Source organism: Phoenix dactylifera, chromosome 7 (assembly GCF_009389715.1).
Source record: "Phoenix dactylifera cultivar Barhee BC4 chromosome 7, palm_55x_up_171113_PBpolish2nd_filt_p, whole genome shotgun sequence".
Taxonomy (NCBI): Eukaryota; Viridiplantae; Streptophyta; class Magnoliopsida; order Arecales; family Arecaceae; genus Phoenix; species Phoenix dactylifera.
Genome location: NC_052398.1, coordinates 6526974 through 6541563, shown reverse-complemented (window position 1 = coordinate 6541563; position 14590 = coordinate 6526974). Strand labels below are relative to the sequence as shown.

The 14590-nt window shown below is 37.7% G+C and overlaps 1 protein-coding gene across 1 annotated transcript; it reads right to left on the bottom strand.

The window, feature by feature from the left end:
* Positions 1–1228: 1228 nt before the first annotated feature.
* LOC103710043 (protease Do-like 9) lies at positions 1229–14208 on the bottom strand. Its single transcript, XM_039128119.1, has 9 exons — positions 13493–14208; positions 9414–9613; positions 9039–9219; positions 6566–6757; positions 4630–4862; positions 2731–2832; positions 2522–2572; positions 2201–2305; positions 1229–1707 (listed from the first exon to the last, which is right to left on the bottom strand). The coding sequence occupies exons 1-9, from the start codon at positions 14088–14090 to the stop codon at positions 1609–1611; spliced, it is 1761 nt and encodes a 586-aa protein (XP_038984047.1). The 5' UTR covers positions 14091–14208; the 3' UTR covers positions 1229–1608.
* Positions 14209–14590: the final 382 nt, after the last annotated feature.

Below are 14590 nucleotides of genomic sequence, written 5' to 3'. Positions count from 1 at the left end.
AAAGTACTGATTAAGCAACCGCAGAATTTTGAGCAACGTTTAAAATAATAACCCGAATGACGTTATAAAGGGCGAACGATTATGTTTCCCGGTGCGCACTACATAAAATTACAATCAAGAATAAAATTACTAACGTGGATTTAAACAAATAATGCTACTTTATCCATGAAGGTAACTGATATTATTAATTTTCTTTTAAATTTAAAACTAGCAGTAGCTACTGTTTGATGATCTGGGGCCCAGGTGTAGTCAACTCAATCCACACAGCAAATGCCACGTTAGCAGACAACGGTCGGAGAGTTTTGAGGTGGGACAGCAGCGCGTTTATCCATTCCCGGATTCTCTCAAATAGGATTCTGGAACCGACTGATTGTGAGCAAATGGTTGGTGATCTTTAAAACGTATATGGCGTCAGATAGGAAGGTATGTATCAGGTCCGGACCATGGCTAGAGAGTGGGTTTCTCTAAACGCGATTGTAAAGCTAAATGTGAGGTATGAATCTTACCAAACTGGATTGTTGGAACAAAATTACCTCAAAATAATCAGCACCGACTAAAATTCGAACCCAACTCAATATGAAAAAACTGAGAAGGTTTGCAAGATTCATGAACCACATCCCTGCACCAGTTCAGGTCAGAGCCCTCCATCCACCCTATGTATAAATCATCACTCGCGACATGCATCAATTATAATTAATTCCATGCAGAAACGCTTCTTAGGTGAGGACGATACGACCGTCAGCCATCTGGATGATCTCCATCTTCTAATTGCAATACGACCGTCAGAAGTAACCTTTTTGAGTCAATAGTGAACTTTCAGCTATATTTAAGAGGGAATGGGTGCCGCAGCTACTCATTTTATGGAAGAAGCCACTAAACTGATAACGTGGTGCAAAAAAACTTTGGCCCACAGGCACAACAAGCCAAGTGAAATTAACAAGTGATTCCAGTCAAATAACAGCCAGGTGGATGCCTGGTTCCTAGGAGCAAATTTGGAGATGAAACCACGAGCGTGCATAGGCCCCAAGTGCCACGCATAGCCACTCATGCGCCATGCAAAAATGAGGGGTAATAACACCGAGCTCAGGGAAGTTGTATCCCTTGGAAGGTCTTCCCGTGAGGGAGACCCTGGCACGAGTCATTCGTGGATGCTGTTGAGGAATAGATGCATAATCCACACATCTTGTATGCGACCTTATAAATAAACCCTGGCAGACAAGCACCGGAATTAAAAGTTTAAAACAAAATGAATAACTTAAATATTCCATGGAACTTCAGTGTTTATCTTTATCTTTATCTCTTGGGATCATACAAAAAATCCCTACTGAGATAATTTACTTCTCACAGGAGTACCCAGCAGTGTCTAGACTGCAAGGAGTAACTTGGCATGACATCAGAAAATATGCTAGCTTACCGCTTGTCAAGAATAATATAGCTACACTATAAGTAGAGGCATGCCTATAATAGACAGCGAGCCCCTGATATCTGAGAAATATGAAATTTCCTTTGTAGCATCTTACTAACTGATTACATGGCTTAATTGGGACTTCTTCCAAAAGAAACCTGCAAAAGCCTGCATAATGCTTTCATCTTCATTCCGCTTCCTCTTCATGTCTTCAAATCGTCGGACATAGCTGAAGGTATACAATGTGTGAGGAGGATGTCCTTTGTAGCAGCCTTTGCAGTCTCTGTCTTGAGGACTACAATCTGTCAGCAGAACAAAAGATTGTTAGCGTTCATTCTCCCAACAGGTATTAATCTTGTAGGGCTTTATAAGAATACTTTGGTTTGCATTTTCTTTGACTAGAAGAGAGGTGCAAAGACCAGACATACAAAACATAAGAAAGAAAACAACATTCTTTTTTCCCTTTGCCACGAAAAGCTTCCAGCTTTTCACCATCCTACAAGACCACCACAACTCTACAAGAAGCGATTTGGTCGGAACATGTGAACTGAACTCATTTAATTTTAGCCCTCTTTCAATATCCATCAAATTACTCAAAATGACAGTGCTGTGGCAGAGTTATTGCAGGAAAAAAAAGAGAGGTGGTGGCTGATGGTGATCTTCTGAGCAGAACCAGACAGCTAACTCAAGGGCTAGGAGCCTTAAGTGCTTGCTCACATGTGCAACAGTGCATGCGCATGAACATAAACACACACAGATATGTGCGTTGAGAGAGAGGGAGAGAGAGAGGGAGACCTGCTGGTACTCTAGATCAAACTGCAAAAATTCTTCATCACAGTTCTCTACCATGGATGCCAAGGTTTTCAGATTCTTGACTGGTTGACCATTGAAAGAAAGTACCTGCAAATATGGGCCATAGTAAATTGGGACCTTACAAGTAAAATCTTAAAATAACTACTAATATATACAAAATCATTAATCCAAATGAAGTTTGGCTAGAGATAAGATCTTTTCAATATTTATTTAAAAAAATGCACTAACACACCACTCAGCCAACCTCAAGAACTCAATAAGTATATAATAATGTCAGGTTTCTGTTCTCTAAGAAATTATCACCTGATTGTTGACAATATCTTCATAACCAATATTAATATCTGCCACAAGCACCTGGAAAGTTCGGGAGGAACAACAATGTCACTGGCTGGACTGCAGGATTTAGGTACTACGCTATCATAGCAAGAAAATAATGTATATTTGAATATAAATTGCACAAGAGTGAACTAGACTTTGCTGAGGAAAATAAATAGCATAGAAAGAGACTGAACCTGGGAAACCACCACGAGTTGCTCATCATGTGATTGCGCCATTGCATGTAAATGTTTGTCCAACAATTTTACGGGTGCATCATATTCATAATCCTTTCCATACTGAAGAATGATAAATTTTAGTAAGTATAGCAAAAGACTGCATTTTGGGAACACTAACTCATTGAAGATGTCACCGTAAAGAAGTGCTAAAAGATAACCAATGCACGTGTTGCACGTGTCTAGGAACGAACCCAATACATGATAATGCATAAAAGTGCTACATGAAACCAACCTCACTGTCAAGAAGTGCTAAAAGATAACCAATGCATGTGTTGCAAGTGTCTAGGCAAGAAAACAATACATGATAATGTATAGCGGTGCTACATGAAACCACTACATCATTTCTATTCCCCAGGTAGTAGGTGAGATGAGCATTCGTAAGTCCAATCCTACTAATAATACTCTCGAGTTTATTAAAAATTCTTCAATCATTTTTCAACTTCTCATAATATTTTCACTTCTGAAATGATGGAAAAATAACATCAGTGAACTTCTGGTGACTTTCAATAAACAATTTTCCTTTTTGTCGATGTACTCCCCAAAATTTACCAGATTATGGCATTTTGCCTTAACATTTAACTCAGATGTGTTACCATCAACACTATGAACATCCGAATAATTCTGGGTCTGAAAGAAGTGAACAACAGGAGCAATAGTGGCACATGTTACTTTAGTTGTTTGAGCAACTTAATACATGTTATAAATGGTTTATGGACAAACAATGCATACGGTTAAGCTGATGGACGTAACTAGAAACTACACAATTTGTGAAAATCGCTGTTGAAATTTTATGAGAGGGTTAAAAGATACAGCTGCTAAACTGTTGGAGCAAACTATCTGTTTTAGTTGCAAGTTAGGTGGCGTTTGGTGACCCCAGTGGGATCGCTATGGCGATCTTAGATTGCCTGTGATCCTCATCCTGAGATAATTTGATCCCCGATGATCTAAGATCACCGCAATTGGTATGCTATGTTCCAGTGATTAAAAATCCCCAGGTACCCATGATTAATTTGTTTGGTATGCCATAGGAATCCAAGATCACTAACCATGTAATACCAAAACTGCCCTTGGTATATTCTATATGTTTTGCAACTATTAAACAAAATTCTCAAATAAATCATATGAAAATACACATGAATATAAATCAAATTACTCTAAACTTGTCATTCAAAACCAATTCAACAAGACCAAAAATTAATCAAAACCTATCAAAATAACTCCATGGGATTATCAAACCTTCCCAATTAGAAGAACTTTTTTTATGGGATTATCAAACCCTTCCCAACTAGAAGAACTTTTTTTATGGGATCAGTACTTTGGGGAGAAAATATTTCAAATAGTTTTGTCCCCAAATTTCAGCCCAACATCACTACCTTGGGGTGACCTTGGAAGCCTATCCTCAAGGATAGGTTTAACATCACTAGGTTGAGCAATGATTTTAGGAGTAGGGGTGATTTGGGATCATTGCCACCTAGGGTACAACCAAACATGGTGATCTCGTCACCTCCACCCACATCGCCTTTGACCTTGGGATCATCAATCCATACCAAACGCCACCTCAATATTATCTAAATAATACTTTAACACTGTTAAACATAACTTAGAAATAAGGGAATACAATTATTGAATCTGTACCAATACATAATTTGAATATATATAAAATATCTATATATATACCTAGAAACCAAAAAAAGGGACCAGTTTTTGCTAAAGGAACAGAACCAGATATGCTTGGAAGAATTTATGATAATATACACAACCTGCACTGAGAGAATGTATATATTTATTCCACTTTTTTTAATTCATGAAAAATGTAACAATATGGAAGAAGATATATCTCTGGAGTTAACTGTGTACCTCTGAACGAAGATATGGAACAGAAATTGTAGTGAAGACAAAGCCTGCAATTATGTAATATGACGGAGGCTTCCCCCTGATGTGAGCTGGAACGAGCCTCTTGTGAGTTGCAAGTTTTATGTTAAACTCGTAAACTCTCTTTTCACGTAACACTTTAACCACGGCATTCTCCCCAGTGTACTTCTGAGAAACGAGGTAACTAAACCCAATGCGCTCTCCATGCCTGAAAGGAACTAAAGATCACAACAAGAACCCGTAAGTACAACATATAGGTAAGAGTGAGATAGTTTCTGAGAGAAGCCATTCTACTATCATTATCCTTTATGTTTGGAAATTCATTTGCATGCCTAGACCCAAAATAAAAGATCAGAATTTTACAAAGTGTTTTGTTAATTAGGAATACAAGATGCATCATGATTTAAACAAAAAAAAAGGGAAACCATGACGCATACACGTTTGGATCAGAGATAACAGATGATGGGCAAATTGCCTGAAAAAACAAATATTGAGGCTTATATCTAATAAAAATGCAACAATGCAGAGAGGCTAATTGAACATAGACTAAAATTACTCGCTAATGCAGTCAATGAAAATTTTTCGAGCAAAAGAAGGAAACTTAAAACATTGTTGGCACCAAGGAAGGCGAAGTGCCAAAGTATTTGGTTCCCAATAAAGAGGATATTTATTGAATGTATACGGTCAATCTACATTTAAAAGAGCGATCACAAATGTAAACTATGTAAAGAATATTATCAGAAAGCGTCACACATGTCAATGAAAATGATATAGTCCACTTGATTTTGGAACAGGGAAGGTAGACCATACTTTCAACAGATTGGCCCATGGGCTTTGTGTATTTCAACATGGCACTTGGTGAAAAATTCAAATATATCGATAACAGATAGAGCTAAAAATATGCCCCAGATCAAGTTGAAAACAGAAAAAAGACACAGTTACCTTAATTTTGAATTAACCAACACATTTATTGATTTCCAATTACTCTCTGCCTATCTTATCACACAAGCTCCAGAGAGCAACTTCCCCAGCTCTAAAGTCTGTCAACCATCACAGCATCTAAACTGAATGAATAATGGACTATTTTTTCAAACAATTTGTGACCCTCATAAATCTAGATAACATTTCAGATCGACACAAGAGGATTGAAACGGAGAGCATTGTATCAGTCCCTTGTTTTAATATGGATTATGGAATATAGATATAATGCAAGTCAAGATTCAAACAGCTCCAATAATTGACAGTCAACATACCACCCAGGGTAATTTGATAATTTAAATCGATAAAGGATGATAAACGAACAATTCTTTTCCAACAGATGCAGTCCTCAGGGTTCTAAGCAATATGCACGTATGCACGAATGCATATACATGCATACTTACATTTCTGCACTCACAAGAGGATAAACAGAAAGATTGAAAGATGACGGGTGGAAAAAAAAGTGCATCATCAAATCCCTTCTTTTACACCATTCAGATAGAAAATTTTTATCATGTGCAGTTAACATGCCGCCACCACCAGTACCACTAATACACACTAAACAAGGGCACAAAGGTGAATTGCCATCACCTATTAGCTGGCAACTGAATATTCAGAGAAAGGAGCAAGGAGTTTATCCTTGCAACCATTACATGAAAAATATATCATGTCAAAGACCACGGGTTTCCACGTTGGGAGCAAATCAAGTGGGAAAAATCATTAAAAAAGGCAGCTGGTGCACGAAGCTCCAACCATTGCAGGATTTGGGGATGGTGATCTACGCAGCCTTACACCGACATGAGGAGGGCCTGTTTCCACATCACAATGGAGCAACCTTACCGTTGCACCAAGATTCACCTTCTAAGTAGAAGAAATCATTAAATATAAAATTCAAATTTTGAACTTAAATACAATTTTAATAGCGGCACAATGTCGTGATTACCAGTTCCATCATTAGCAATATCAACACCATCAAAGCTGAGAATAATATCAGATGGTTTAAGAAAGTCAGATTCTGGTGCAGTAGGCTCTACTCTCCTTACACGCACACCCTTTTGGTTAGGTGACATTCCTATTGCTTTCCGGAGATCAGGATTTTCCATTTTCTGCCACTCAATCCCAAGGATAGGGAATCCTGTAATAGGAATAAAATCATGTAAGCAAAATGAAAGTCTGCTGAGAACTCCAGTTAATAAAAATAAAAAGAAAAGGGAAGGAAAAAGCCTGCATGTCTGGTGCAGGTGTTGGAACAAAAGTGACACATTTTCATCCTCATGTCAATGTGAATACGAACTAAGGAATATCGAACGAAGCTAGACATAAATGTTTATGAAGATTAAAAAAAATAATCCATTAAAGGGGACAATAACATAGGATACAACTGTAATATGCCTAGCACCTATATATAACATGCATACTATACGTGAACATATTATGTGTATGTATTTAAAGTTTGAAAATATATAACTTAGCAAACTAGATAACAAGGCAGTTATTATTTTACCTAAAGAACCACGTATGCTGCTCATTACTCAGTAGACTAGACATCAAGAAGTGATCAGGTATGAGGACAGAAGTAGCAAAAGCCAAAAAGAAACTACTAATCGATCTAAATGCAATTCAAAGACTTAGAAAAAAAAAGAATGATCAGGTATCTGAATGGCACTTCTATTATCAAAGTACATACAAGTCGGAGGATCAAAGAGAAGAACCCTGCTGGAAAGAGCAATGAAGTTGAATAAGCAAAACAACAGTGAATCTAAAGCATCAATACTAGTTTGTTTTAAAAGAGGGGCATTAGACAAATATGCAGCCTCATGATCATTTAGAAGATAGCAGCTGTTTGACCTTTTTCATGGGTTTTTTTTGATATTTAACAGAACGTGAACTAAAATTTATTATTTCCTTTTTATAAGGTGTCCCCATGTTTTTGCTAGTTTGTAGATTCTCACTTTGAAAATTTGCTGAAAATTTGCCATAGGACAAGGACTTGACTCGCTCTCCCTCTTCTTTTATTGTCTTCAACTTATGGAACTAATGTTAGTCAGATATTTTCTCATTTAAGTTACAATCTTTACATCTGATATTGTGACCTCCAAGAAATATAAGAAGCTAGCAGTCGTGCGTCAACTTGTTAACTTACCATCTCAATCAGCATTATATAGGCCCAGGATCAGCTAGCAGAGTATGCAGAAGAAATGCAATTTGAACTAAGCAAGAAACCCTGATACATTAGCTAGCTACAATCATCACAATTGATTTAAGATGAGATGGTCAAGTAGGAAAGAAAACCCACCAACAATAACAAGTACGAGCTTGCAGGGCACAACCAAAGCGTCAGAACTTCAAAGAAGCTCCATCAAATTATCAGCAAATGCATACATCCAAGTGAAAGGCATATGCAGCAACTTAATCTCGATAAGAATGCAACTTGTGACCAAGAAAGCATAAAGGAGTTGGATGCCTTTGCAAGCATATGTTTGAGATGCAGCCATGTGGATCCTGACAGCATCAATGCCAGAAATGATCATGTCATTAGGTACCATAAGAACATGGATATACCGGAAAACGAATGCAGAATGAGGATGGCGTGGTCATGATATTTCTCGGTAATTCTCACTCAAGAACAGCCAACAAGAATTCTCAAATTAAGCATAAGAATCCAAGTGAGTTTGCATAAGGCATTATTCAGACAGATACACTAATAAAGGGTAGGAAAGACCAGGAGGCTTTACTTTTAAGCCTCAAAAAGATGACTATGAGTCATAGGTTTTCTTCACATACATCTTATAGATTGCCTAACTAGGCAAGCACAGTAATAATCTATGTTCCAAGTCAAAAAGAAAATTGCTCCAGCCAATGCCATATTCTTAAGCCTCGTAGCAAGAATCTCATAAATCTCCATCAACCCTGCAAAATATGATCTTACACTTCCTTAGCAAAAACAATTTGGGAATGTGGCCCTAAAAATGAATCAGATGTCCCTACTTTTCTTGAAGAACTATTCTACAAGGATACACTGCTTGGAGGACTTAAAGGCACGAAGACAGCCACATATGACAGCACTTATGAGCATCGGATGATATAATCTCTCAGTGCATGTTTTTGGAGCCCTTACAAGCATGGGAGGACAACTTCTAGAGATTTCATACTATCTAGGCTGGATTTGCAACCATGCAAGTCTCCAAGGGTTCAAATAATACAGCAATACAAATAAATCACTGAAGAGAATGCTAGCCAATATATAGTAAAATCAGATAACAGAGACTAATAACACAAACATTATATGAGCATGCAATATGCACACATGCAGCCGATACATCAATATGCAACTCAATATATAGACTACATCCAGCACAAAAAAAAATGTGTATGAAGAATGGCTGAAAATTTCCTGTCTTAGTTGGAGCATTTACCTGTATATTCTCCTGACTTCTCATAATCATTAATAAAGTGCAAAATAACAGGCGTTGGTATCACATAGCCTATATTTTCCACATCATCATGTTTCAGGGACTGAAATGCAATACCAACACATTTGCCCTTGTCATTAAAAGCAGGTCCACCAGAATTGCCTGAGTTTATTGCTGCATCTATCTGTCAACAACAAACCATACTAGATATAGGTGATACAAAGGCAAGCCTAAGACAGCAAAGATAATTGTCATACAGGAGAAATTTCACATTGTAATATCAGGCTAAGAGACAAAAGTACAGTAAGACATGTCACTCATAATGTAAACAAACTTGATTGACAGAACATAACGGGAGGATTGTTTTAGTTTCCAAACCTGCAGCCCTAAGAGCTCTGTGGTGCCATGGACATATGATAGTATCTCTATACGTGACACAACACCACTTGTCACAGAAATTGTGTCTCCTCCAATTGGGTAACCAACAACAGTAACAGCATCTTGGAGTGCAGGTAGAGACCCAAACTCCACTGGAGAAACACCCTCCCAAAATTCATCATCACTAACGGTCAACATGGCTGGGGCAAAAAATCATATGTGAGCAGTTAGAATGTAAAGCTGATAAACTTGGACCCCACATGACAGAAAACAAAAATGACTACGAAGCTGATCTGATTTGATGGCATCTTATTGACCGTTATATAGTCGCATGCATGGACTGGAAAGCACACATAGAATGCTGGCACCATCAGATGGCATGATCCATTTAACCATTTTATTAGTTAGTTATTGAAATATTTTTTTTGGTGAGAGCACAATAAAAGAGCAAATTTTGAAATCAATCAGTTACATGTTTACGGTAGTTTGAGTACATCCACATTGCCAAGGCTATAATTTAAGATTGCTTCATGGGAAGCGAGGATAAGAATGTTGACAGCCTGCAACCCAACTCCTATTTGATTCACTCTTTCCACAAAATAATCTGTTCAAATTTCCATACATCTAAAACTGCTAATGGAAGCAATATCTATACCACATGGTAAGAGATGCATTTCTTGCTTCAACATGCAAGCATATGTAATAGGATGGATGCCTCATAATTGCATTGAGTATCATTTATGAAGTAGAATCCAAAAATAATAAATTAGACATGCCTATTAAACATAGCCATGAAAATGAATCAAGCATCGTCGAGATTAAAAGTGACTCTTGGAGAGGCAGAGTTGTTAAAATTTGGCAGAATTTTTATGAGTTAAAACAGATATACTTGTAGGCATGTCTAGCCACATTATTCCAGTTAGATAGTTTGGAATTCAATGTTTTACCGGATTGATGGTACCATAAACCATTATTTATTTAGCTAGAACGAGGCATGGTTTACAGGCTAATCTGATGGGTGAAAACTGAGTTTGACAAGCAGGGGTCTTGGTAATACTTAAAAGACCAAGGCATAATGAAGAGAAAGCAGCAGCACAAATAAAAGGCTTATGAACAAGATCTTCACAACAAATAATCACAACAGAGAAAGCAGTAGCAGTTAAACTAAGAGCTTATGAATGTGTTGTTTAGAACCAAAAGCTACAACAACTCAGTTCCAAGCAATGTGAACACAATAAAAAGTTCGATTTCTTAATCAACCTTTAATAACTACAACAATAGTGAAGTGCTCAATGATTGAGGGCTTAAGGTCAACTTCAGTGAAATTTAGAGATTTTGCCATTCATAAAATTATTATTTGCAGTAGCCCAACTACAAGTTATGCCAACATGAACCTCACAGAAGGGTTCAAATTTGGGCAGATGTCCAGTTTTATATCTTTCTGGACATTTCCTAACACCTAGTTTAGAAATTATTAGATCTTATTTTAGTTTTGAGTTATTTTTTCAATAAAAAACTCATTGCCAGCCCAAAAAAGCTATAAAGAGTTGAAAACTTATTACTAATTTGAGATGAGCTTTGGAACATTGGCTGAATTTCGTCCACAAACAATTTCAACTAAAGAGTTCTGCAATCTACTTATTCATTCTCTCCTTTATCTTAATCTAATCCACCCCTTTATCTTTTGTTTTTGCAGTATTAAGTATCACAGCTCAAGGCATTTTGCATTAAATTGTATGTGCAAGTGGATGTGGAAATGCAACACCACACTTGTACTACTCATGATGCAGCAGAAAGCATGTGATTAATAATTATAGATCAAACTGTTGGCACAGCAGTAATCAATTCCCTACTTTGTAACCTTTAGAATCGTTCTTGCCATTAGAATAATCATCACATACCAAGGTCAAAAAACCCAGTTTTGATGTCGGTATATAGATCAAGCCCACCATGTTCCAGTTTCCATGGTTTTGCCTTGAGTGTCGAAGTTTCATCCAAAATAATTATGCAAAAAAATAAAGAAACCTAGAAAAAATAAAATAAGAACGGAAAGATATCACATACGTTTAGAGTATACTGTACAATTCATAGTATTTGGTTTTATGTGTTCAGTATATACAAGCTGAAAGCTTATGATTAAATGTTTTGTAAGAATCTTTAAGGCACCAAAAAAATTATTGGAAAAAAAATGATATCATGATCAATTGTTTGATAACAATTTAATTATCTAAACACCAAACAAAATCTTTAAAGGTAAAATGTGATTACATATTGTACATAAACATTGACTAATTATAATGATTGCGATCCTGTCAAGTATCGGATAGCAAAATATGATCTACGCGATATGAAAATAAAACTATAATTAGATATGCCACATCTAAATGCTTCTATGTATGAGCTAAAATCTAGCTACATCTTGTGAATACACTATTCCAGGGGATATATATCATACACATTCCTCTTCTTTGCCACTCTCTCAAAACCCAAAAAGTTGTCTACATCTAGGAAAGGATACTTTTCTATCAAATTTTCTAATATTGAACTTCCAGGTGCTTCCGATTTTCTAAAATGTGGCAAAAAATCCAAATTCAATTTTAATTAAATACTTTTTAGGGGTCTGTTTGGATGCCTACACAAGCTATTCCACGGATAAAACTGCTTGACCTTACTCAAAGAGAGGCATTGCATTAAGGAAACAAGACACTCATGCATCTAGGGAAGCCACCAAGCATGAACAAGTTAGGATTATGTATATGCTTTTAAGGTTATTTACAGCATCCCTGCTTTTTAGGATTCTCCCATCCCTTAATCGGCCCAACAATAGAAATTCTCATTCCCCACATTGCTTACCTTCCTCTCGTGGCCACCTACATTAGACCAATCCCACAGATAACTTACTCAAGCAACAAATAGGCCCTATCTGTCATATTTGTCAAATGTGAGTAACCATCTTTCTTAACTATAAAGAAGTGTTTAAAAAGGACCAAAACATTAAATTACATAGCTAATGTATTTAAATAAAGAATGAAATGATCCAATATGCACCAAACTAATGCTTACAAAAGCATATAGCATGGGTTTTTGGTCAATTTTCTAAAAAAGATTATTGGGGTTCAGTTTTGGCCTTGTTCTGACCAAAACCAATTCATTTCAGCCAAAACTCCAGAACTTAACACATAAAGTAGATATCCCCATGTTAATCAATCCAAATATTTCTTTGTTTACATTGTGGGACATGTCACTGTCTTACCAATAGAAACTAGAACACCATGTTAACCAATCCAAAGATTTTTTTGTTTGAGACATGTTACTGCTCTTGCTTCTTTTACATGACCAACTTAAAAAAGAAAGATTCCATCGCAAGGTGGCACTGTAAGTGCCCCATAGCCCCTTTCATAACCATTGTCATGTTCACCACCATCATCTACTGATGTAGGCAAATCACTGTGTGACTTCACAAAAGTATCACTCTCATTCTCCAAGGGCAAACAATATGCAACATCCAAGAAATTTAATGGCGCCTATAAAAATTAAAACTTTAAACTTTTCCCACAACAATGCTCGTAACAACTAGGTGATCAGTTAAGTGCATCGTAGATGTGATCCCTACATCACCATGAATACACGGATTCAATGCTAGCCTCCAATACCAAGTACCTATGTGAGTCAAGGTGGATCATCTACCTCATCAAGATCATGTAATTTTTGGAAGGCTACAATATTTATCCGTCAAAGCACAGAGAAACAATTACCAAAAAATAGATTGCTAGAACTGTCACAATCGTGTACTTGAAAAATCACCTGAACAGCTGATTATTTTCTAGCAAACCAAAATGAAATTTTTAATTAATTGTACAACCAAGCATACACCTCGATGCAAGTGTTCACTCCCCTATGTTTACATGATAACCTAAAAAGGAGAAAAATAAAAAAAGGGAGTTCCAAGTGCTATCTTAGTGCAGGTACTTTAGCTACTGTTCCATGCCAAGACTAGAATTCAAAATTCAAGATAACCTTGAAATTACATCAAGGCTCCAAACAATGTAATGAATCAAAATCCAACATTAAATCGTTACCAATATCGCACTCGGTCCCAATGGCCAGCACAGTCGCCACGTACTTGGTGTCCGACCCACGCTTCTTGAGCTTGACCTGGGTGTAGTGCTCAACCGAGTGGGCATTGGTCAGCACCCGCCTCCCGCTGATGATGAACCCGCTGCTGCTCGAGCTATACTGCCGTTTCCGCTGCCACGGGAGAGAAAAATTTGGCTCCGTATGCACACAGAAAACCTTGACAACAGCATCCCTCGAGGGCACCACCTTCACCACCTGGTCCCACCTCGGCGCCGGCGGCTCCATGGCCACCATCGCTAGGTTGTGCGTAAGAAGGTCGCTGGAATCCCCGTTGCTCGCCACCACCTGGGATTCCCGCCGGAGAGGGGAAGAAGAACCTTTCTCGGCGACGACCTCCTTGGATGTGTCCTGGCGCTGGACCTTGCGGGGCCGGCCCCTGCCGCGCTGGGGGCTGGGCCGCTCCTCGGGGACCTCGGCCTCGCCGAGGGCGGAGGCGGAGGCGGAGGCGGAGGAGGCGCCGGTGTTGGGCTTCTGGAGGTCCATGGTCTCGGCGACGGGCTTCTTGCGCTTGCGGCCCCTCTTCCTCTTGGATTGCTCCATGGATGGGGTTAGGGTTTGCTCCGGGATAGGAGAAACCCTAATGGGAGCAGAGATGGAATTGGGGAGGGTTTGGATGGGAGAAATGGGATCGGGGAGGGAGGAAATAATGAAAAACTTTCCTTTTACAACCGAAACTTGTCCTTTTTTATTTTTTTTTAAAACAAAGAGAGTCTCATGCATATTTAAAAATATGTGAGAATTATAAATTATTATTGTTTCGTTGTTGTAATAGTAGTAGTTTCATCTATTATTATTATTATAAGTTCTGCAACTTTCATTCAGTTCCATTTTTGCCCTTGTCTTTTGCAAGAATTCTCATAAATCGGCTGTCAATTATGGAATTACGTTACATTTGACTGCACATTCCTTTTTTGGGAGTTTTGGGCAGTCCTGTCAGAAGAGATGGAGATATTTAAGTATATTTTGGACCAAAAGTTGTAAGAGAAAATTTTACAGATATTTAAAAAAAATCAAAACACCCTTTTTTTTAATATAATATA

Coding starts and splice junctions, on each gene's coding strand:
- LOC103710043 (XM_039128119.1), bottom strand. CDS start 14,090: ATGGAGCAATCCAAGAGGAAGAGGGGCCGCAAGCGCAAGAAGCCCGTC. Junction 2,833..4,629: donor TTCCATATCTTCGTTCAGAG/GTACACAGTTAA, acceptor ATCATTCTTCAG/TATGGAAAGGATTATGAATA. Junction 2,573..2,730: donor AACTCGTGGTGGTTTCCCAG/GTTCAGTCTCTT, acceptor CGAACTTTCCAG/GTGCTTGTGGCAGATATTAA.